This window comes from Ictidomys tridecemlineatus, chromosome 3, assembly GCF_052094955.1.
Source record: "Ictidomys tridecemlineatus isolate mIctTri1 chromosome 3, mIctTri1.hap1, whole genome shotgun sequence".
NCBI lineage: Eukaryota > Metazoa > Chordata > Mammalia > Rodentia > Sciuridae > Ictidomys > Ictidomys tridecemlineatus.
This window is the reverse complement of record NC_135479.1, coordinates 147,561,422-147,585,981: the sequence shown is the minus strand read 5'-3', so window position 1 is coordinate 147,585,981 and position 24,560 is coordinate 147,561,422. Positions and strand designations below refer to the sequence as shown.

The 24,560-nt window shown below is 38.1% G+C and overlaps 1 protein-coding gene across 4 annotated transcripts; it reads left to right on the top strand.

Annotated features, from left to right (window-relative positions):
- The first annotated feature begins 6 nt into the window (after positions 1-6).
- On the top strand, positions 7-23,694 carry LOC110598398 (V-set domain-containing T-cell activation inhibitor 1). 4 transcript variants are annotated; one of them, XM_040270302.2, is made up of 7 exons: positions 229-363; positions 7,820-7,917; positions 10,624-10,676; positions 15,713-15,840; positions 15,919-16,117; positions 17,029-17,313; positions 23,333-23,694. In XM_040270302.2, exons 3-7 carry the CDS (start codon positions 10,625-10,627, stop codon positions 23,365-23,367), a joined length of 699 nt encoding a protein of 232 aa, XP_040126236.1. In that variant the 5' UTR covers positions 229-363; positions 7,820-7,917; position 10,624; the 3' UTR covers positions 23,368-23,694. The 4 variants fall into 4 exon arrangements, with proteins under 4 accessions (XP_077900276.1, XP_040126235.1, XP_040126236.1 ...); XM_078044150.1 differs by lacking the exon at positions 229-363 and adding an exon at positions 7-143 and having other exon boundaries at positions 15,713-16,117; XM_040270301.2 differs by having other exon boundaries at positions 220-349; positions 15,713-16,117.
- Positions 23,695-24,560: the final 866 nt, after the last annotated feature.

The window sequence follows — 24,560 nt, the reverse complement described above, 5'->3', positions numbered from 1 at the left end:
GGGCTTCCGCAGAGCGCCGCTCGCGACCCACAGGCCAAGAGCTCGGCGGCGCCCCGGAACCTGAACCCAGCGCTGAGTCGGAAGTGGCGCGGCAGGCGCTCACCCTGCGCGCCCCGGAGGAGTCACGCGACGCGAGGCGTCGGGTGCGCGCGCTGCTCGGGGGCGGGCTAAGCCACACGTGGCACGCGGCGTGGACGGTCTACGTCCAGCTGCGGGAGGCCTTGGGCCACCTGGGTGTTCTCTGAGCCTGGCGGGTTTCGGCAGCCGCGGTTTATAACCCCTGGAGTCCAATGACCTATCCAGGACTGCCTCCGTAAACAGCCCAAGAATTTCGTATCTGGGCTTGAAGGTTCGCGCGTCACGGTGCGACACCCAGTCATTTGTGGGTTTAGAAGTAGGCCACCTAGTCTAGTATTCTGTGAGAATACGGCCTTGACCGCAAACCCCGGGAATTTAAAGTCTGGAGAACAGTAAAGCCCCTTCAAAGGGTGGAGGCAGCTGGATTAGAATTAGAACCTCTGGATCTTTACTCAGTTTCCATCCTTGGACAGGAATTTTATTTGATTTTAGTTGTCCCGTCCTTTAAGTATGGAATACTTGCTTGCTTTTCAGTATTTTGTTGTTTGTGGTGGTGTTTTGTGTTTTTTTGAAAAAGATATAACAAAAATATCGTGCAGCAAGTAAGAACTTTTGCCCATCGAAATTGGAGAAGCACATCTGTGGTTTTTGGTCTAAGTTATGGTGACTAGGAATGCATTTAGGAAGTCAATAGAGGAAGTTTCTTAATTTGAATAACTCAAAATAATTAGTCGAGAATTCAAAAAGTATTAAGATTTTACTGCAAGTTGAAACTACAGTTTAACTGGGAAAATCCTGACTCTGGCGTTAACTTAGTAATTCCAGCTAACATATTTTCATCCTTGTCCCAAATTAAATGTTTTTCTGAAATTAAATTTTGTAATTTACAGAAATGAGAAAAAAATACATAGCTTTTTTTTACAAGCCTTATGCAAATGAAAGTTAATAATTATCCATAATCAATGCCAGTAAGCTGCCTTCCTCTTAATAAAGTAACACATACCCTCTTTTTTTTTTTTTCCAGAGATTGAACTCAGGGGTGCTTAATCACTAAGCCACATTCCCAGTTCTTTTTTTGAAACAGGGTCTCCCTCAGTTGCTTAGGTCCTCACCAAGTTGCTGAGGCTGGCCTCCAACTTGCAGTTCTGCCTCAACCTACCGGGTTGCTGGGATTGCTGGTGTGTAATACCATGCCTGGCGAAAGTAGCTCTTATTCTTGACAGTCATTTGTATTAGAAACTTTAAATCCTCCTACTTTACAGCCAAACTTTTAATTTCCAATTGAGTTGTGGTCATGGGAAATTATACTTTGTCAATTTAACACTCCATGCATAGAATATTTTTAAAAACCAACAAGTGACCTACAAGTATCTTTTTAAAAAGTGTTCTTTAAAGAATGTAACTTATTGGGGTCAGAACCACATTTTAGTACTGACTCTAATATGTGAAATTGAAAGTATTTCAAATAATACAGTTTTGTTCTTAAAAATGTCTTTGTAATAAAAAAAGTAAAATGACAGGAATGTACCATAAACTAAGAAAATAATTTGAATATAGAAATAAGAGTTAAGATTGCAAATCAATAAAACTAATGGTGCCAAGATAACCTCAATAATAGTGAATGAGGCTATTTGGTAAAAAGTAAGGGAACTCAAGCTTAAAAATTTTGATGTCTTGTATCACACAGAAAGTGACAGGCAAAATAGAAATTCAGCCTTAGTTCTATGTGACTCCAAAGTTCATGATTTTTCCATTATATCACACTGTTGTCTTGAATCTAGTTTATTCTTCATTCAAAGCAATAATAAGATCTTACAAAAGTGTGTAGTCAGTATTACAAATGGCATTTATCCATTTATGATACTTGAGAATATTGTAATTGTTAGAATCATAGGGCACTTGTTTAGGGGATTAGGGATTTTGTGGAATTCAGAACAGAACTGAGGTAGAATCACTTAGTTGAAAGGCACTTGAACAAACAAAATTTGGGATGTCATGCTTGCACCACATGACCCTGGTGGGCATCTGATAAAGGTGAGCCCATCAAAAGACTTTCTGGTGGCTTACTACTTGTAAGGCAGTATCCAAATGAAGAGGAGCAATGGTGTGTGTGTTTCTCATTCTTTCCAAGAATGTAATTCAAGGAACTCATAGGGAAATTGCAGTTATTAGCAGACCAGGAAGAAACAGACATGTGTAACATGGCTAATTTTTGTCAATTGTGAAACATAAATACAAAGATTCATAAAATACAGTACTTAAGATGGACCTTAGCAGAACCATCTTATATCCAGAATGACCCTGAGGTGCAGCTTCATTGAAGTCAGCTCTGTTAAGATCTGGATTAATGTGATAATCTCCTAATTGTAATAACCCTCTCTATCTGAGCCACCATGTTTGTTTCTCTCTTCAGCCAGATAGGTCTACATTAAGCAGAATCTGCATCCTTACAGTGGACCTTGAAACCATCCAGTCAGCCTAGAGAGTAATAAAAACTCTTCAGGGAGGTGAAGGAACTTTGGTTGCTTTGGGCCCTCACAGTGTTAGGTGTGTGGCTAGCTGAAGGAAATATGAAGGAGGGCAGAGGAAGGATTGGAGAGTGTGAAGGACTAATGGGATAACAATGCATTATCTAGGGTTAAGTTTAACACCCATCACTGCAAATCCTATTTCTCTTAATCTTGATCTTGTCAATCTCTTTAACCCTTTATTTCACCATCTCATTATTCAGTATATTATGTTTTATAGGATCATTTTAAGGCTTAAATCTAAAGTGCTTAACTTATCACCTAGCGCAAAGTACCCCATAAGTAGTGACAATTATTATTATTATTATTAGCTGTAATAATAATAGTAGTCAGTGCTAAAACAGTTACTCTTTGCTACATATTAGATCATGATCAGGGTAAAGAGAAAGTTGAAATAATCTTTACTTATGATTGGGCAATTTCCTAAATAAACCATAGCTCTCTTCTCCTTACTATTCCATGCTTAAGGGTTAAGGATTTGAGAGGTTGGTCCAAACTCTCCTTGCCCCAGACTTATGCTTATTGTCCTATCTATCTCCAAGTTATATGAAGACCACATGCCTCCAAGTCTAGATTCCTACCTCCCTTCTAGGAATTAGCACTTAGAAAATAACTAATAGATGTTATCTATTACTTTCTGTAATAGTTATACCTTCTGATTCTGATTAGCTTCCTAAAGCACTGCTGCTTTTTTTTTTTCAGTTCATATCTTTCCTTTCTGCTTTGACCCCATATCTCTTCACTGATTATCAGATGAAGGTCAGTTGTTTAGCCTGTCACACAACATTTTGAATTATTTCTACTGCTGAATCCCTCTCACTCTGGCTTATCCATATTGCCCAAGGATGGTTTAAAATTCTGTGTTCTTACCATAGTAGGAAAAAAAATATTGATTTTTTTAAATTTCAAATCTCAAAAACAAAACAAAATCGAAGACAATAATTATCTGTTAAGACAATATTGAAGGCAGAGGGAGCTCTAGGCTTCCAATCCATCATGAGGAGTCAATCATCTTTTGTGTTTATAGACGCCTAAATTAAGTTTTCAACCTACCAGTTAAGATCTACCAGTTTGGTTATCAGCAGTTATTTCCTTTGCTGCAGTTTGCTCCTCAAGAATTGATAGATTAAGATGGCTTCCTGAATATTTTTACCCAAACCAGGCTTCTTTTGAAGTTTGGGCTCTCTTTATTTTATAAAAGACTCAAATAACGATGATATTTTTGGATCTGGGTATCTTTGTCTAAGCATATGTTAGAGCTGTGAAACCATCCTCGTGACTACTCCCATTGAGTTCCTTCCATTTAGGAACTTAGAAGACTTAGAAGACCGTAGAAAAGTCTTGTTTTGGGAGTTTGAGAAAAAAAAATAGAATTAACCCAAATATCCATCATCTGATAAAGGATGAACAAGAAGTATCTTAATTTTATCCACTTGCTCAGTCTATGTTCCATAATTAGGGTGTTTGAAGTTTCCTAGAAAGCTAGTCATAACTTTAGCAATAAACTACTAAATGATTTAGTCTCCAACTTTGTTCACCCTAAATACCTAAATACTATACTAAATATATTTACATTATGAATTATAATCTTATTTTGATTATAATTATAACATATAAATAGAAAATACTAAATTCTCACTAAATACCTGTTGTTTAAGAAACTGAACTATTCTATTAGAAAGTATAACTATTATAGAAAGTAATAGATAACATCTACTAGATATTTTCTAAGTGCTAAATACTGTGCTAGGGGCCTTGGAGTCATTATTTTATCTAATCCTCACATTCATTTTATAAAGTAGGTTTTATTATCCCCATTTTACAGACAAGAAAACAAAAGTATGGAAAAATTAATTGGCCAAGTCATACAGTTATGATGGAGTTGGATACCAACATGCTATAAACAGATGGAGTTGGATACCAACATACTATAACAGTGTTCATGGTTTTATACAGATAAAATCACTGCCTTCAAGAGATTCGCTGTGTAAGAACAGAGCAAACATGAAACCATTGAGAAAAAAAAAATAGTTTTAAAAAGGAAAAGGATCTGAATGGACTTTTTTCAAAAGAAGATAATACAAATCATCAATGAGCACATAAAAACATAATCAGCATCATTAACCATCAAGAAAATGCAAATAAAAATGCCAGTATGGTACCATTCATACCCACTAAGAGTGCTAAAATAAAATTGATAATGAATGCTTGTGCAGATATGAAGAAATCACAACCCTCATGGACTGATGGTGAGATGAAAAGTGATATAGTCACTTTGGAAAACAATCTGGCTCATTGTTTTTAAACAATCTGGCTCCTTGTTTTTTAAAAAGGTTTTAAAAATGGAGTTACCATATAACTCAGCAGTTCCATTCCAAGATACAGACCCAAGAAAAATGAAAATTGTTGTCATTAAAATTTGTACATGAATGTTTATAGCATCAGTTTTCCCATAGCAAAAAAATAGAATTAACCCAAATATCCATCACCTGATAAAGGGTGAACAAGAAGTAATGTGTTCATACAATGGGACATTATTCAGCAATAAGAATAAAGTACTGATACAACTTGGGTGAATCTTGAATACATTATGCTAACATATAGGTGAAAGGAACCGGTCATTAAAGAACTCATTGTGTGATTTTATTGATACGAAATATCCAAAACAGGCAAATCTGTGGAGACAGAAAGTAGATTAGTGGCAGCCAAGGGCTAGAATGAAGGGAAAAGGAGATTGAGTGCTAGGAGGTACAGGGTTTTTTGGGGGGGGTAGTGACATTGTTCTTATACATTTTGATGGCAGTTGTATCACTACACTAAAACCCACTTAATTGTACACTTTAGGTAAATTGTCTAGTATATTAATTGTCATTTTAAAAATTAACCCAAAGTAACTAAAATATAAAGTAGCACTTGTAACTGTCATACAGAGTCAAATACTATCAAAATTCAGAGAAAAAAGGATCATTTGGCCTGCTGTAATTAGTGAAAATTTTCTCCCAAAATGCACGTGCGCCCACCCCCCCCCCCAACGCTTCACTCCACCCATTTTCCTCCAAAAACTACATCAGTGAAGGTTTCTCGCCCATGACTCACGCAGAGGAGACAACTGGGTTTAAAAGAGCCGGCTGCAACATTAAACTAAGAAAGGAGTGAAAAATCACACAGCACAGAGAGTTGTTTTTCAATCAAGGGCAGGAGGCTCTGTGACCTTAAGGGTCAGCTTCCACACTGGAAAGAGAGCGCTGGAAAATAGAGTGTAAACCTGAGGTTTCTTTATTTTATAGCGGGGACATTGAGGCAGAGATAAGGTGTCAAGGGTGGTGTCTTGCTTCGTGATGTCCTGTGGTCAGCAGATTGATTGACATCTTCGCAAGTAACACCCATCTCAGGTGCTGTGTGGGATCTTAGGCAGAGTTGAGGGGGAGGACACGTGCATCATGCAATCACTCCCTGACAGGGAGCTAGCAATGCCAGGCCTATCCCCTCAAGTGACTACTATGCACAATAGTTCACACCTACAGCCCATGCACAGCTTGTGACAAAGGTCCTTAGTATCTGATCTATAGTTATATCTTTGAAAAGAAAAGGGAAAGATAAATAAAAATGTTGGAAGTCACATTTGTACTGCAGCAGCAGTGCAAGGGTCAACTCCAGCAGCAGCGATGGCGATGGTGGGCCAGCACTACAGCAAGGGCTTGCCCAGTTTATTTTTCCCAATCCCCTAACCTATGAGAGAAAGGCTATGCAGGAAAGGCATTTCTTGAGAAAGAGTGGTCAAAACAAGGAGAAAAGTATATGTCTGAGAAAGAGTTAGTAGTCTGGATTGGCAGCCAAGCTTAGTGCTAGTAGTTACAATCACTGTTTTGTCATTCTTGGGAGAATGAAAAAAAAATATTTAAAATTGTAACTTTGTCCCCAAATCTTAAGTATACTGATATGATGTGGTATAGAAGAGGAACAGTAAACTTTGAGGCAATCGGTTTGTCTAGGCTATGGAGAAAGGTATGTGTACCAGGTGAGGGATCACCTCCAATTCTTTTCCTAGGAGCACCAAATCCCATCTCCTTATCAGCTCGTGTAAAGATTTGGGGTAGTCTGAAGAATGTAGCACCTATAAAATTAAACTTATATCTAAGTACAAAGTACTCTTCACTGTTTCTCAATACTGAGTTTGAATCAGTATGTTCCCCTTTTGCCTCAGGGTAAAAGTCAAATGTACATCAAGCTTCAAGCCCTGTAGCATGAGTTTGAGAAGTGACATGAATTGATTACAATTATTTCATTTCATTCCATTCTGCAGTTATTTTGGTAGAAAATGTACTAGATGCTCTAGGGGATAAACAAAACAATACATCCTGATGCCAATTCCCATCAGGGGGCCTATTATTCTTGTCTGCATTTTATTCACCCTATTCTAATAAGTTGATTTACCAAAAGAAGTATTCCCTTAAACCCTCATCTACATTTCACCTGGTCTATGTTAAGTATCAGAATTATGTCAACCATGTTAAGATCCAGATAGTAATCTATGTGCTGTGGGAATGGGAGATGGAAAGAAACCCTAATGTAGAACTGCTCATACTGAACTAAAGGTTAAGAGGGCTTCCAACAGGAGACACAAACCATGCTTATCAATAAGAGGAAGAGAATAAAGAATAAATCTTGTTTGCATACTCCTTCCTGTACCCTTGCTCCCTGTACCATTAGGTATATTAGATCTGTATTTTCCATTCGTTCATTTATACAATTGTAAATTATTTATTATAATTAAATACAAAAAATTACTGTGCAGAATTTAGAGATATGTAATAAGAACACTAAAATCATACACAATCTCACTTTTCAGAAATAAAAACTATTAACATTTTGTGTATTTTCTTCCTTTCCTATGCACATATTTTTTCCACAAAGTTGAAATCATACATATGTATATATGTGTATTAAATTTTATATTTTGATTTTTTCCAAAATTGTGTAGCAAGCATTTTTCCATGTTATTTAATTATGCCTCAAGAATGTAATTTTTAAAAAAATGGTTGCAGAATTATTTCCTAGCATTGAATATTATGTTGTTTGTTTAGTTCCTATCTTCTGAAATTGTAAAACCTTTTTTCACCTACAAATATAGCTTTAGACGTATGTCTCATGGAGCTCTTTGCTAAGGGTTTGAGGCAATGGTAATAACATTATCTCTAACCCCTTTCCCTAAGGACTGTCACACAACTATCCCTTCAAAGACATATTGACTCCTGACTCCACCTCACTTGCTTCTCACCTGACTGAATCAGAGGGACAATCTGTGATACAGGTAAGCTCTTTCCATAAAGGGAATATTTATTTGGGAGATATTATTAGCCATGATTGTGAACAGGAGAGTCAGATGAATGACAGTGTGACAAAAATGTTGAGGTATCTAATTGTGTACCTGGTTCTTTATGCTTATGTCACCACATTAGAGCTAGTATATAGACTGTTCATTGTTTTTCTGCAAGCCAGAGATGAAAAGGGTTTAAGCCCTAAAGGCATGACCCAGGTACAGGGCAGGAATTTTCTGTGTTTGCATAATTTATACTTGTCTTGAATAGCATATGAATGTCTTTATGTTTTTGGCTTTTGTTGTTTTAATTTTTCCTGTTATATAGTGAAACTTTTTAAGAATCTTATGCAAGATTCAATATAATTTAATTAATTCAAGAAACACTTATTGGACCTATAATGTATGGAACACCATGATGGATACATGAAAGGCGAGGAGGACCTAGCTCTGCCTTAGGAAACTTGTAGCCTCATAGGGGTGATGAGATGTACAAATAAATAACCATAAGACAAAGTAGATCATATTATAACAATATTTACTATGGAGAAATACTCACAAAATACTGTCATGAGGAAAATTAATCTGAACACTAAACTGTATATAACAAATTGATTTTTTAAAAAAGATACCCATCAAAAAGCCTGAAAGTATAATCGAAAATGGTAATAGTGATCTTCTGAATGATGAATTAAAAGTGGGTTTAATATTCTTCTTTATTTTTTCTATTTTTTTTAAAAGAATTTATAATAAACCTGTATATTATTAGGATCATTACATGTAAACTTTATTAAATGAGTGAGAATATTACATAGCAGTAAAAAATGAAGTAGAAATGCATAGGAGCAAAGATCATATCTGACTGGGATGGGGGAATCCAAAGGCCTTTGGATTTTTGTTTTTCATAATGATGAAAAACTTTTATATCTTGGAAAAAGATAATGAGATTTTATTGAGTTGAAAGGCATATTCCTACACCTTTTTTTTTTTTTTTTTACTTTGACTGTAGTCCTTCTCTCAATTAAGTTTCTATAACTCTAGTAGCTGCTAGCTGCCATATTGCCTTTTAATTTGTATTAGTTTAGATATGTCTTTAAAATAATTTAGTATACCTGCCATGGAGAGGTATTCTCTAAATAAATAGATGAAATCAAACACTATTCATATTCCTTGTTAGTGTATGTAGATTTGCCAAAGAATCTTTCCACTTGTACCACTGACCCTAGAAATGCTTTCTTTGGTCATTGGCTGGCAAGCACTGCTCCTTTATCTCCTGTTCTGAGACTGCTGTATTTGTTAATATTCAACCCACAGATCACATATTTTCCAGGGTCTAACAGGCCCGTAGGAAAGAAACTTATTGTAATATTCCACAAAATCATCTGCTAAATCAGCCCATGAACTTCCTGTTCTTTTGATGGTCACCCTGGGAGATGGGGCTCCCTGGAGTGTGTGCATGAAGTGCAGAGGTTGTTGGGACAGAGCTTAGGGAGAATGTACATGCTTCAGCTAAAGTGTGGGAGTTTTAACTCTGTGTGCCCCTGGGTGAAACTGTTATGTTCTCTTTGCCTTAGTTTCCTCAAATATAAAATGGAGATATTAATAGTACCTATTTATACTCTCATTTTGAATATTAAACTTGGCTTTAGTAAGCATTTGACATACAGTTGCTATTATTACGACTAGACTTGGAGGATTGTGGTGGGGTTTCCCCCTGTCCATATAGATAACAGGAAGAAGAGGCAAGAAAATATGCTGAGAAGGTAAGATTATCTCACCTTTCTTTCTTTGAAATAACAATGGACAAAAGAACATGCAAAAAAATCGTTGGTGTACAATGTGATTCACACAATAATAAAAGTAAAAAAGGAATGATTAACAGGATATGGGATTGGAAGGGCTTCGAGAGGACTACTTGGGCAGAGTTTTTGAATAAGTGAGTAGTAGTGATGCTGATGCAGGATATGCCTGGGTTTGGAGAGCACTGTGACATTGAAATGGTATAGTATGGGAGATGAGGCCATAGAGGGAGGCTGGCTTCAGCTTACAAGTGTCAGTGGCTTTACCTCCATGTAGCTGTGCATTTGGGTTAGAGCTTCTCAAAGGAGGTGAGTGTTCCCTGAGTCCTTTCTCCCACCTCATTCCAGAGCTGTCCTAGGCCCCTTAAAAATCATTCCCATTAAAGTGCAGCTTTGGCTGGGCAGTCTTGTTTAGTGTTGTAATGTGTTTTGTGTTTTTTTTTTTCTGTTTGGGAAACATTGGTTGTATCTATAGTATCACTCCTCCACCTCCACTTGCCCCAGAAACATCCAGAGAGGCCAGTGAACGTTGCTTGGGATGCTGTCAGTGTTCCCTCAAATATCCTCTTCAGGGCTGACCTTGGATCCAAATAATTTAACTGTGGCACATCTATAGAGATAGATTTACTTATTATAGAAATAAAGTTCCAAGTTCATATGGCAAAACAAACCTGCCCAGGATCAGTGGAGTGAACTTAGATGACATTCCCACATGAAATACTGAGGTGCTGGAAGTGTCTGTTTGCCAGGTGTGCCCTGGTGGCTTGGGGACTGAAGGTAGTGCCCATGAGGCCCTTCATCCCACCCAGCAGCATGTGACTCTGGTAATGGTGGTCCACACTCTTAGGTGAAACAAATGTTCTGCCTCTCTCTCTCTCTCTCTCTTTTTTTTTTCTCACAGAATGTGTTTCTTTTTGGTGTCTGTCAACCTACTTCTGCTTCTTTATGGTACAGGTAAGTCTTTTTTTAAAAAATGTTGTGGGTATATTTAAATAGCCTTGATGACAATGAGGAAACAGTGGTTTAAAGTCAGACAAATGACTTAATTACTTCAAACCTCCGACTTTGTGAATGCAAATAACTTGCTATGCAGGAAATGGTGAAGAGCAGATGGGAGAGTAACAGACACATATTGTAGGGCATTATTGTTGGTTCTTCCTTCCTCCTCTGCCTTTTTTTGTAGTATTGGGGATTGAACCCCTGAGCTACATACCCAGTCTACTTTTTTTAAACAACTGCCAACCCCCACCCCAATTTAATCTGTCCATTTGAGGCCATATCTGCATGACTATCCTTATTCACACCTATACTGTGAAACTCCCAACATTTCAAGTGACTCTGACAAGTGCCAATTAATACTATAGTATCCAGAGTGTTTGAAATCAGGTCTGATCTGAAAAATCTGAATGAACAGTCAGCACTGGGTTTATGTAACACTCTGTACTTAATTCTTCAAAAATGTTGGTAATGAACAAGATAGAGATGTTAGAAATGTTAATTTAATTCCACTAGCCAAAAGTCTATAAGCAAAAATTTCTTAACTATTACTAGGTATCCAAACCTTACAATATAACTACTCTACACAGTGATCAAACATATTTACAGGCTTCAGGCATGGGCCTTCTTTCAGGGACCTTCAGCAGTTCTGCCAGTCTTTACAGGTGGCAGCAGCTGGAAGACATCCTCAGGTTTGAGATAATTCAGGAGTTAGTGCAAGGCCTGGCCCACCAGGCTACATTTACATTTACATTTACTTGCTTTCCTTCTTTTGCTTAATGTGTGTGTGTGTGTGTGTGTGTGTGTGTGTGTGTGTGTGTGTGTGTGTGTGTAAGGGGGCAGTCAGGCAAGGTGAGTTGGCAATCATTCATCATCAGGAAGAACAAATAAAAGGAATGAGTGTATATGTAGGTGAGAATGACAAAGGTGTGTTTATTATTTCTAATAGCATCTTATATTTTATAGCAATATTGTCAACCTAACAATATGTACTTGGTATTACAGCAGGTGTTTCAGACACCAACAGTTTTCTTTCTACAATTTTCAAAGTGTTCTGCATTATTAGATTTTGTTGAGCTTTTGCCTCTAACTCTTAGGCCTTGGGAAGCTAAGGATACAATGATCTAGAAATAACAGAATGAAATTAACAAAGGTGATATTTAGATTCAAGTAGGCCCATCTGCAGCCACAGCCTTCAGAAGCTGGCTTTTGTATTGCCTGTTACACCTCCATAGATCACATTTCCTAATTCATTGGCTAGTATCTTTGGATTCCTGCATCTGAAACTCTTTCCCCTGGGACCAGAAAGGGTACAGCTGTAGCAAGACCTTCTGGGTAGACCTGAGAAGCTATAATGGAGGACCTCTCATGAATAAACTATATATTCTTGTGAGAGATTGAATACTAAGTATCCACCCATCTGCTCTCTCCCTTCTGTTCCTCTGGGAAATTGATTGAACCCTGTCATATAAAAACAGTCCCTAAGATCCCAAGGTATTTCGTGACAACCCAGAGGCAGGTTCTATTATTCTAATTTCATATGAGGAAACTAACCCAGAGAGATTAGGTAACTTGCCTAATGCCAAATGATTAGTAAGTGGTTACTTGGAACTAGAACTTGAATTTGTAATTCTTCAGACCAGGATTTTAATTAAAGTTAAAATAAAATTAAATAAAATTATATTTAAGTTTTTTAATATTGGGGCTGGTACTTGGGGGTACTACCACAGAGCTACATCCCTATCCCTTTTTACTTTTTTAAGAAGACAGGGTCTTGCTAAATTACTGAGGGTGGCCTCAAACTTGTAATCCTCCTGCCTCAGCCTCCAAAGTCAGTGAGATTACAGGTATGTGCCATGATGCCCAGCTAGACCAGAATTTTTAAAATACCATTAAAAAAATTATGACCACAGCCAGAAAAAAATTAATAATTTGAGCAAGAAATCACCTGGTTTTTTAATTTTCAAATTTATCCTTATAAAGGAACATACAACTGTTTCTCTCTGCCTCCTTTTTTCCATCCTGCCTTTCTTTATATTCATTTATTAGTCATTAATTTGTTCATCAAACTTTTTGAGTGCCTACTTTAGGAGATGAAAAAGCATGTTTCAGATGGAAAACTTTGGAGTCAGACTCTAGAGTTTCATTCACAGTCTATTTTTCATAAGTCTTATGCCTTTAAGCAATTTATTTCACCTCAGTATGCCTTGGTTTTCTCAGTAGTAAATTGGGGATGATAATAGTACCTACCTCAATGTAGTATACTGATTAAATGAATTAAGGCCAGAAAAGCTCTTAGCATATGTTTAACACATTGTAAACCCTAAATCAAACAAACAAACAAACAAACAAACAAACAAAAAAAAAACAATATAAAAAACCACCACCAACAAAAAACTACCCAATGTAGAATGTAGTCAGGATAAAAGAGAGGTGTGTGTGTGTTTCGGGGGGCAGGGGGGGTGATTGTAAGGAACTGGCTTGTGGAAGCTGAAAAGTCCCAGATCTGCCATCAGCTAGAGGCCCAGGAAAGCCAGTAGTACAATTCTAGTCTGAGTCCAATGTCTGGAGACCCAAGAAGAGCTTAAGTTTCACTTCAAGCCTGAAGGCAGCAAAGGATCTATCAGGTATTCAGGTGGGAAGGCTTCCTTCTTATAGGAAAGTCAGTTTTTTTTTTTTTTTTTGGTTCTCTTCCGAAATTGGATTGGATGAGGGCCACCCACAGAGGAAGGGCAACCGCTTTACTCAGTCTATCCATACAATGTTATTGTGATCCCCAAACATTCACAGACACACTCAGAATGATATTTCACTAATTATGTGGGTAACCCCAGCAACAGCCATGTGGCTCCTGCTAAGGAACTTATAGACTGTTATTCAGCTGGAATATCCTTTGCTGTCTGTCTGCCCCCCTACTCTTTGATAGGCTGATGTTTTGGAAGCTTCCTTGCCTACTAACTTTGATCATTTGTATTTGCTCTTAGTACTTCACTTACTTTTAATTCTATTTCTTTCACCTTATTGTATTAAACAACATCCTTAGGCTCACATTGACTGATTCTTTCTCCTTTCTACTGTTTGTCACCTGCACAGTATCTCTAGAAGGAAAAAAAAAATACCTTTCTTACTGGAGTGCCTACTTTCATAATGCTTAAGCCTCATTATTCTCTCACTCAAGTTGGTAATTTAATTAGTAATATAGGCTTAAAAGTTTGGTAATGGGCTGGAGATATAGCTCAGTGTAAACACCTTGACTAACATTTGTAAGGATCTGGGTTTGATCTTCAGCACTCTTTAAAAAAAGCCTCGTAGCCATAACTCTAAAGGTCTTTTTTTCTTTCTCTCTCTCTCTCTCTCTCTCTCTTTCACCAGGAATTGAACCCAAAGGTGCTTAACCACTAAGACACATCTCCAGCCCCTTTTTATTTTTATTTTTATTTTGAGACAGAATCTTTTGTTAAGTTTCATAGGGTCTCACTAAGTTGCTGAGTGCTGGCCTTGAACTTGCTATCCTCCTGCCTCCCAAGCTGCTGGGATTACAGGCATGTGCCCTAAAGGTCATTTAATTATTTTTAGATGGACACAATGCTTTTATTTTATTTACTTATTCTTATGGTGCAAGGATCGAACCTGTGCCTCACAAGTGCTAGGCAAGTGCTCTGTCACTGAGCTACAGCCCCAGCCCCCTAAAAATCATTTGTAAACTCTGAGAGACCTTATTTTTTTCTTCAGTGCTAATGATATCTTTTTTTTTGTTTAGTTATAGATGGACAACTAATTTTTGTTAGTTGTAGATGGACACAATATCTTTGTTTTATTTATTTATTTATTTAAATACTTTTAGTTTTGGATGGACACAATATCTTTATTTTATTTATTTTTGTATGGTGCTGATGCTCAAATCCAGTGCTCCAGTACCCCACATATGTAAGGCAAGTGCTCCACCACTGAACCACAGCCCCAGCCCTTGTTTTATGTATTTATTTACGTGGTGCTGAGGATTGACCCAGTGCCCCACATGTGCTAGGCGAGTGCTCTATCACTGAGCTACAACCAGAGCCCTGCTACTGATATCTTAATATGTGACCTTGACTGACTTTGCTTCCTGGAATCAATTTTGTCTTTTAGTAGCAGAGATATTTGAAAGAATTCTGATTTGAGAGCCCAAATTTATAACTAAATTAAATAGGTATTGTTCTGGTTGAAGAAGTAAGGGATTGGAAATACCACTGATTTAGTTTTTATCTGGCCATTAGTGGCAAATTCTGAGGTGAGTTCTGGGGAAAACAGTTTGAGAACATTGAAGTAGGTGGCCTCTAAACTTTTTTCCAGCTATAACATACCAGGATTCTAATCCATGTTGTGATTCTATGAGTGTACATAGTGTATGGCCGCAATCCTCACAGCCTATAGATTTATTTACTGAATCTCTGTTTCTGCCTTTCCAGTGACTTTTTGGATTACTGAAGCTAAAGGGGGGAAAAAAGCAACATTTCCAAGATTGCTTTATGGCAGAGTTTTGGGAGTGACACAGGCTCTGCCAATCAGCTGCATTTGCGCAAGGATTAAACTCACAACTGATCGAAGTGGGGAGAAAGGTTATAGTGCATGAGGCATCCTTGCTTTTGCCAATGTGAGTCTGGTAGGTGCAATTTGGCTCTGAAGCCACCACCTGCAGAGATATCTTTCTCACTCACTAGCTTCCTGATAAGGCAGAGGCAGCTGCAACTCTGGCAGACCAACTGTGCTGTGTCATTCTGAGCCTAGAATGACGCCAGGGAGGACAGAACAAACACATTGCAGGTCTCAACATCCATGCCCCTTTTAGTCTCTTTCCTCCAGCCTTCCAGTTATTTTGTAACCATCTAGTTCCCTGTACTAAATCCTTTTCTGCTTGAAATAGCAGAAGAGGTTTCTTTGATCTGCTTTGGAGCCTTACTTGATGCTGTGGTCATCAGTCTTTACTAACCCCATTTCTTCTTTGACATTCTCAGTGTCCCCAGAAGAGTTGCGGGCCCACCCATTCACTGATGTGACCCTCTCCTGCCATTTCTCCTTTGTGGAAGGCACAGAAAATCTTGAGTTTTCTTGGGAAAGAGAAGATATCACAGAGGAATACGAGGTAGAGAATGATGAGGAATATTACCGCTTTTTCAGACACTATGATTTCTTTGCAATTTACTCCAAGTTGGTTTACCAGTTTCACAATAACACAGAGCAACTAGAAGATCAAAACTCCTTGTATGAGGGAAGAGTCTCTGTAGATCGGACTGAAATTTCTGAGGGGTCTCTATCACTTCTACTAAGAAACGTGGATTTCATGGATGAAGCTATCTACAAGTGCTCAGCCATCACGCCAGATGGAAGAGGCGAAAGTACAATTAAGCTAATAGTAGAAGGTAAAGGAATTTAACAGATGAATTTGATTTCAAGCTCTGTTTGTCTGTAAGTTTTCTCTTCTGATATTCTCCCTTTCCCTCTTCTACTCAAACCACTTCGGGTTCATTTTATTCCTATCACGGGATCTAGGGGCTTGGAGTGTCAATTTATCAAAGCTAAAAATATTGCTCTGAACAAAAAGTGCATCATTCATTCATCAGTACAAACAAAACAGCATCAGTAACAACAACACTAGTCTAATCCCAAATTTTCCAAATTTGTGACACTAAAACCCCCAAATTTGATAGGATATAATAGTCCTATATGAGAAGACCCTGAGATCTGATATGTGATTTAGTGAGAATAGGTCTGCATTGGGAGGCAGAAGGCCCAAGTTCTAGAACTTGGTCAACTCTACTTTGAGCAGCTCCCTTAGCTTCTCTGGGCTTTACTTCTCTTGCTATTAATGTAAATTGGACTGAATCAATGGATCTCCATTGTGCCCCAGGTGTCGGTACCCTTTGCCAGATTACATGGACAGCTGTCTTTTGCTTACCAGAGACCTCATGGGGATTGAGAGTTCTGCATGGCAGAATTCTTCCAGGATAAAAGTCGGAAGAGATGGGAAAGTGGTGGTGGTGATTTGTTATCTTCTGAGATCAGTGGAGAGCCTGGAATAAACTCACATAAGAAGGGAAGATTCCAAAATTAAAGGCAGCAGTGGTAGGCGAGATCTGGAAGGCAAGAGCATACATGTGTCTTGTTCTTCTCTTCTTATGCTTGAGGTAAAATTTTAGTTACAGTAAACCTTAAGATGTGTTGCCTTCATAGGGGGTTAATGTAAAAACTGAGGGTAAGATTTCTGTCACTTGGAGCCTTTTGGGGATGAAATAACAAGAAACTAATTGTCTTGTTATTTTTTTCCAACTAGATTCTGAAATGCCCCAGGTGTGGTTTGACAAGATTGATGATGAGGATGTGGCCACCTGCGTCTCTAAGGGGTGGTACCTCACACCCAATGTGACTTGGATGGACAGAGCAGAGCGGGACCTGAGCAACCATAGTACTGTGGAGGTCCTGGAGGAGCAGATAAATGGCTTCTATAGGGTGTTCTCTGTCCTGAGATACCCAGTCAAATTAAATGAGAAATATGTCTGCCAAATAACAGAGACAGATGTGAACAACCAGCCCTTTAGGGTCATCCGCAAGTACCCAAGTAAGTGCAAATTTAAGAAGAGGGGAAAGTAGACTGCATTTCACCATAAAAAAAATCATAATTCACTAATACTTTCTGAATAACAAATGTATCAGACACTCCTGGCACTTTGGGGATTTAAAGGAGAATCAGAAACATAAGCTGGTAGCCTCGAGCAAGAGAGGGTAGTGCAGAGAAGTTTCTCTAGGTTCAAAAAAAAAAAAAAAAAAAAAGACCACCCTTCAGGGACTGACAGCTTTTACCCTGAAAGATGTGGCTGTTACCATTTATAAGGCTTCTGTTCCTCTGCTAAGAGCATCAGTTTTATGATGTGACAGGCTGAGTACTCATAGCAGCCATTTATCAGCCTGTGACCATGTGCCTGTTACTTTACACATCATTTTAAGTCCTTTGCTCACCCCTGCAAGGTAATTGTTATCACTGAATCCTTTCTATAGAAGGTAAATGATTTAATTAAGAACATAGCTTAAGAAGTACACAATTTGAATTTTAGATAAGCAACAAGTTATATCATATGTATGCTAAATAATTGTTACTTACCAGAAATTCACATTTAACTGGGTGTTCTAATTTTTATCTGACAACCCTGCGGGAGGTGAAGCTCAGGAGCATTTAAACCTCTCTGGAAGAACAGAAAGAAAAAACTGAAAAACTTCTTGCCTGGTTAGGAGGCTACCATTGTGCAGGAGAGTGGTTCTCGACATATTGTCCCCAGACCAGCTCAGGTTCCACCCAAAACCTACTGAATAAGAAACTCCAGATTATGCCTCGAAGTTTGCTTTAACAAGGCCTCATTGTGACACATAATCAAGTTTGAGAACCACTGATGTAGGACATGAGCCCTAGGTGAAGACCCCCAGAGCATTTCTGTCCTATCCCTTCCTGTAGGACTGGGGTGCCCAATCTCTTCTGACCATGTCCAGCAGGTGAGGAATACAGAGTTCCCTGCTCGTGCCCTAGTCCAGTAAAACAAGAATAATCAGGCAGACTCATACATTTAAATTTTACACTTCAGTTGCCTTTCCTTCAAAGAGGGGCTTACGTATTCCCTGAGACTTTTAAGGCTTTCCCACATACTCAGGAGTTGTTAGAGGTCTTTGAACATTAGAGTGGGCCTCAGAATCTCCTGAGAACACCAGAATATGTTATTAATGAATTGATTTCAAAGAAATCCTGTTTTTTATCACCTTAAATTTCAACACCTTGAAAAAAAAAGTCCCAGAAATACTTAAAAGGCCCCTGTATTTTATTTTTCTTCACCTCTTTTCATGTACTTATTTATATAAGGCCTTTGAGATCTGGCATCTGCTTGTTTTTCTAGCCACGTAGCAACTGTTTCTCAGCAGGCTGCCATTGCTCATTGCTCTGAGCTTGCTGATGCCTATGGTTTCTAGGTTAGGATGCGTTTTTCATATTGCCTTTGTACAGACTCCATGTTCTTACAAAGCCTTTGTTTTCTTGGTCTGCCTCATGAGTTTCTCCTGCCTTCAAAATTTGGCTCAGATTTTAAACTCTTATTAATTCTTACTCTTATTTCAATTTGTTCAATATTTTCTTCATTCATGGGTCAGATATTTGTTAGGCTTCAACTGCATTAAAGATGCAGCACGGAAAAAAACAAATCTCTGCCCTTGTGAAACTTATATACTAGTTGTGAGGATAAATAGAAAGTAAATAAACAGATTAAAATATAAAGTATGTCACTGTATGAGTCCATTTACATGAAATAAAAAAAGGAAAAAAGAAAAATTAATTGTAACCCTGGAGTATTGGTAACATTCTGTTTCTTGGTCTGGGTCCTGGCTATATGATTGTACTCAGTTTTTTAAAATTAATTGGTCTGGACACTGGCATGCACTTTGATGTATCTGTATTATATTTCAATATAAAGTAAAACATTTATATAGTGTATCAGATGGAGAATAGTCATATAGAGAAAAACTAAGGAGAGAACTCAGATTAAAAAGAGGGGAGGGGGAGAGTTATAAAATAGGCTATCCAGAGAAAGTCTCATTGAGATGTTAAATTTAACAAAGACTTGAAGGAAATGAGGGAACCAGGCCCATAGAAGGCCAGGGCTGGTGGATTGGAGGAAAAGCAAGAAGACCAATGATTGGAATAGAGTTCCAGAGAGTTAAGAACAAAAGATAACAGGAGGGACTGGGGTTGTAGCTCAGTGATTGAGCACTTGCCTCACATGTGTGAGGCACTGGATTCAATCCTCAGCACTATATAAAAATAAATAAATAAACAAAATAAAACTGTTCCAGAGTTGAATTGTTAAACAACAACAAAAACAACAACAAAACAACCAGGAGGCTAGATTATGTGGTGCCTTATATGCCATTGTAAGGGTTTTGGTTTTTGTTATTAGTATGGGAAGAGATGCAAGGCTATTGGATCAGGAGTGAAATGATCTGACTAAGTTTTAGAGAGATTTTTTTCTAGCTACTCCTGAGAATGGACTCAAGAAAGGCAAGGGTGGGGACAGGGTAACCAGCTAGGAGATTATTATAATAATTCTGGTAATAAAAAGATGGTGGTTTAATCCAAGGTGTTAATAGTAGAAATGGTGAGAAGAGATTGGGTTATGTATATACATACATACAAATATATATGCATATACATATATATGCATATATATATGTTGTAGATGTAAATAAAATAAATACCTTTATTTTATTTATTTATTTATTTTTGTGTCCTGCTGATGATCAAACCTAGTGCCTCACATGTGCTAGGCAAGTGCTCTACTACTGAGCTACAACCCCAGCATGCGCTCGCTCTCTCTCTCTCTCTCTCTCTCTCTCTCTCTCTCTCTCTCTCTCTCTCTGTATATATATATATATCTCAGTATTTTGTTTTTAGTTGTAGTTGGACACAATACCTTTATTTTAAATTTTTTATGTGGTGCTGAGGATTGAACCCAGGGCCTTGCAGCTGCTAGGCGAGAGCTCTACTGCTGAGCCACAACTCCAGCCCCTATGTATATAATTTTGAAGATAGAACAAATTGGATTCACTGAAAGATTAATGATGGGTGTGAAGGGAAGAGGACTCAATGATGACTAAGCCTTTTGCCCTGAGCAAATGAAAGAGTAGAATCACCACTTATTGTGATTAAGAAATCTCGGAGTTTGATTTGGAACATCTTAAATATGGAGATGTCCATTTGAGATATTAAAAGGGAAATGCTGAATAGGTGGTTTGAAATGAAATTAAAATTTAGGAGAGAGGTCTAGAGTTGAAACATAAACCTTGGAGTTGTCAACCTATGGACGATATTTCATATTATGAGGCTCAGATGGACTCTTCAAGGGAGTAGACATAGATAGAGAAAAAGAGGTCCAGGAACTGAGCCCTTGGCCCTCTCAACATTCATAGGTCAGAGAGATGGAGTGAAACCAGCAAAGGAGAATAAAAAGAAGGAGACAGTAAAGTAGACAGGAAACTAGGAGAGCGTCATCACTTGGAAACTGAAGAAAGAGTTTCAGGGAGGAAAGAGTGTTCAATGGTGTTGAAAGCTACTGATGAGTAGTAAGTAAGATGAGGACTGAGAATAGATCATTGAGAGAAGAAGTATGAATAAATTTTGAAGCCAAGAATAGATCACTGGAGTGCTAATATGGAAAACAGTTTGCTTCACAGAACAGCAGGGAAGAAATGTGTACTTACTGGAAAAGCTCTAGAGTCTCACTTTTAATTTTCTTTTAGATGTCTGAATGTTGACAATGAATAGATGGAAAGGGTAAACTGATGATGCAGAAAAAAGAGGGAAATGACTGAGTAATGTCTTATGTTAGGTAGAGGGATGGAGTCTAATCTATAGGTAGAAAGGTTTGTGTTAGATAAGATTATTTAAAAGGAGATAAGACAGTATGTGGGACCCGATGCAGATAGGTGGGTAGTATGGTAGTGTGAGGATGTAAAAATTCTCTTATGTTGTTTCAATTTTCTTAGTGAAATAGGGTGCAAGTCATCAGCTAAGCCTGAGACTAGGGATGGCAATGTTGAGGAGAAAGAATGACATATGCCTCTAAGAGAGTCATTAAAAACTGTAACAGGCTTCTTAGGTAGTATTAAAGGCACTTTTGAGGTCCATGGTCATGAAATTAAACACACACATGGTTGGTGTGGTTTTCTGCAGCCTCACTTAGCTGCTTGAGTGTGGACACATAATGGGAAGTAAGTTGGGTTAAGCAGATGTTGGAATTTTGCCAAGAATGCATGACAAAGGGAGACAGATGAGTGTTAAATAGTGATTATTATGATCAGCCCTGGAATCTAAACTGGGTTAGGGAAGATGAAGAATGCAAAGTGGAGGAAGGACAATGAAACATGGTAGGAGGGCTGGGGGGTGTAGTTCATAGGTGGAGCATTTGCTTAGCATTTGTGAGGCACTGAGTTCAGTCTCCAGTATGGGGATGGTGTAGGGTCATCAGGGACAACAGAAGACTGCAACATGGAATGGTAGATTCTAAAGACATTCAGTTTTAAGGTAGAGGTTTTGTACAGAGGAAGGAGGGAGAATGAGCTGGAAGCCATAATGAGAAACAAAGTTTCACCTATCCCCAGTGTATGAAGGATGTTGGAAAGAAAACCAGCACATTTGAAAAGATTACAGAGAAAGAAGTATCCTTACAAGAGATCCAGGTTTCAGTTAGAGCAAGAAGGTAAGGGAAATGTTAATTAAAGGTAGAATAGAAGGGATTTACTGGTGATTTGTGAGGCAGATTCCAGCTGGTGCCGTAAAAGGGTTTCAGAAGTTAGGAATATTTCAGGTTGGGGTCAGAAAAGGAAAATTCAGAGTCATATGTGACTCAAGGTCCATGAGATAAAGAGTAAATAAGAGGGCTTAGGGCTGTTTGTGGTTAAATGTGTATAAGGAAAAGGATGCAATAGAAGACGTGGATGTTTGGAGACAGACCATGATGGCAAAGCTGTCAATGTTGTAGGGAAAAGAGATGAGACTATGAATAGAGTCACACAGAGTTCTAAGGTTCCTCTTCACTTTTGGTGATAGAGGTGTAGAGGTCAGGGTGAAGTGGAATTATCTGTACTAAGAGGTCTCTGGGACTCCCTTTTGATTCTTGTGGGTATGAAATGGAAACTGGAGAATAAGAAGCAGGTCAGCCAAATAGAGCAGCTCAGATTGTATTACAATTCAGGGGTGCTCTATTCATGTAGCTCGCATAAGACTGGCATCCTGGAGGAGAGCAATGTGACTACCCTGGAAAAACACACTCTTCATAACACCTTGAACACATCTTCAAATTTGTTGCACTGCTAGAATTCATTATTCATCTTGTCACAAAACTGTGACTCTCTCACTACCAAGAACTAAGTTTTCCTATTTCTCTTTTATGGCTCCTGGAATAGGTGTTAATTCTTAACTCCTGAGTCTTATCATCATGGACCCAGAGATACAACATGACTTAGAACCTTGGCATGGAAATGTCCAATCTCTTGATTTCTTTTCTTAAGGAACATCAGAAATATTCTCCTAACTTCCACCCTGCTGGGCTCACAAGCTAACAAGCAGACTCGGTGGTCTTTCCTTGCTGGAGATGATTTTCTTCCCACATTGAAAGGATTTGCTTACCTGAAGTCAGCTCCTCTTTTGAGTGGCCCAGCCCCTCGGGCCTAATAGACATATGCTAAGATCCTGGACCTATATTGCTTCTGTTTTCCTTTCCTCTATTTAAGTTCGTCAGTTCCTTTCCTTTTCTATTCTTTAATTGTTCTCCAAACAAAATTTGTAGAATGAATAAATCAGAATTTCCTTATACAAATGAAGAAGAATTGTACATTGATGAGTAAGTTCCTCCTAAGGAAACTACCCTTAGAGGGTTCTTAGCCTTAGAGGGCTACCATTCTTAAGGAGAACAAAGAACTCATTGTTTACAACTATCTTTCTTGTGTGACTTTAAGAAATACATTTACAGCTGACTACAGAGTTGCCTTTAACACGAAACTCCTATCTTTAATGTTTCCTTTATATCTTCTTTTTTTCTTTGCAGAGCGAAAATATCCTCAAGGATATGACTTCTATTAAGAGATTTGAACAACATCTACCCACGGATTCATCTTGCCTTTTAGCCACTGAGACACCTATGATATTCTTTTTGTCTCAGATACCTACCTATCGTAAATAGAAAAAAATAGGAAGGTAGCAAGTCCAGAGGTTGCATATTGATTAAACCTATAGGAGCTCCCATATTTTACCTCTCTTATGTCTGTATGTTGAAATCTTGTTTCTTTATCTCAATTTCTCTGTTTTGTTAAGATTTATTTGATCTCATGCCTGTCATGTGATAACACATGAGTAAAATTAAACATCTTACGTGCAAAATGAAGAGGATTAAAAGCTTGATGAACTGTCTACTTTGTGTATATTTCATGGTGTGTGCTTCAGTGACAGATGACTTATTGGGGAGTGCAGAGCAGAGAAAATCTGCTCTGTGTTTTCTCTAAGCCAGGTTTTGTTTTGTTTTTGCTGATGATGTTAACTGGGCACTTTGCTGACACAAAGGGGAACCTGAGAAAGAGGCATCTTCCTAAAAATTACTATGGATAAAGATTATTATATTTGTTAGTATATTTGTTAAATATTTGGGCATTATTGGAGAAAGGACATAGAAATCTTGGAAATTCAAGAAGATGAAAGTAGCCTTTGGAATTTTCTTCTTTATCCAGTTGACTTTAGAGTCTATATTATTCTTATATCTCATCTTCCACATTGTTCCTATCTCTATGCCTTGTATCCACCTATTTTGTGTCTCTCCAAATTCATTTGTTGAAATCCTATCCTTCACATTGATGGTATTAGGAGGTGGAGCTTTAGGAGGTGATTAGGTCATTAGGTTAGAGTTCTTGTTAATGAAATTAATACTCTCATAAAAGAGGCTCAAGGAAGATCCCTCTTCTCTTCCATTATGTGAAGATGCAATGAGAAGATGCATCTATAAACCAGAAGCAGGGCTCTTACCAGATACCAAGTTCATCAGCATCTTAATCCTGGACTTTCTGTCCTCCAGAACTGTAAGCAATACATTTCTGCTATTTATAAGCCACCTAGTCTACGGCATTTTATTACAGCAGCACAAACAGGCTAGGGCATCCTGCTTTGTTCATTTTTTGGGGTAAGGGGTTGGGATGTCTTTCCAATGGTTTGGCATGTAGGAATTGAGCTTGGGTTATAGAAAAGAGGAGAAAAAGGTCATGGGATAATAAGGGAAATGAAAACTA

Bases quoted from the DNA above. Each gene is read 5' to 3' on its own strand.
- LOC110598398 (XM_078044150.1), top strand. From the start codon at position 10,625: ATGTGTTTCTTTTTGGTGTCTGTCAACCTACTTCTGCTTCTTTATGGT. The intron at 16,118-17,028 runs GTAAAGGAATTT...TTTTCCAACTAG, and splicing joins AATTAAGCTAATAGTAGAAG to ATTCTGAAATGCCCCAGGTG. The intron at 17,314-23,332 runs GTAAGTGCAAAT...TTTTCTTTGCAG, and splicing joins GGTCATCCGCAAGTACCCAA to AGCGAAAATATCCTCAAGGA.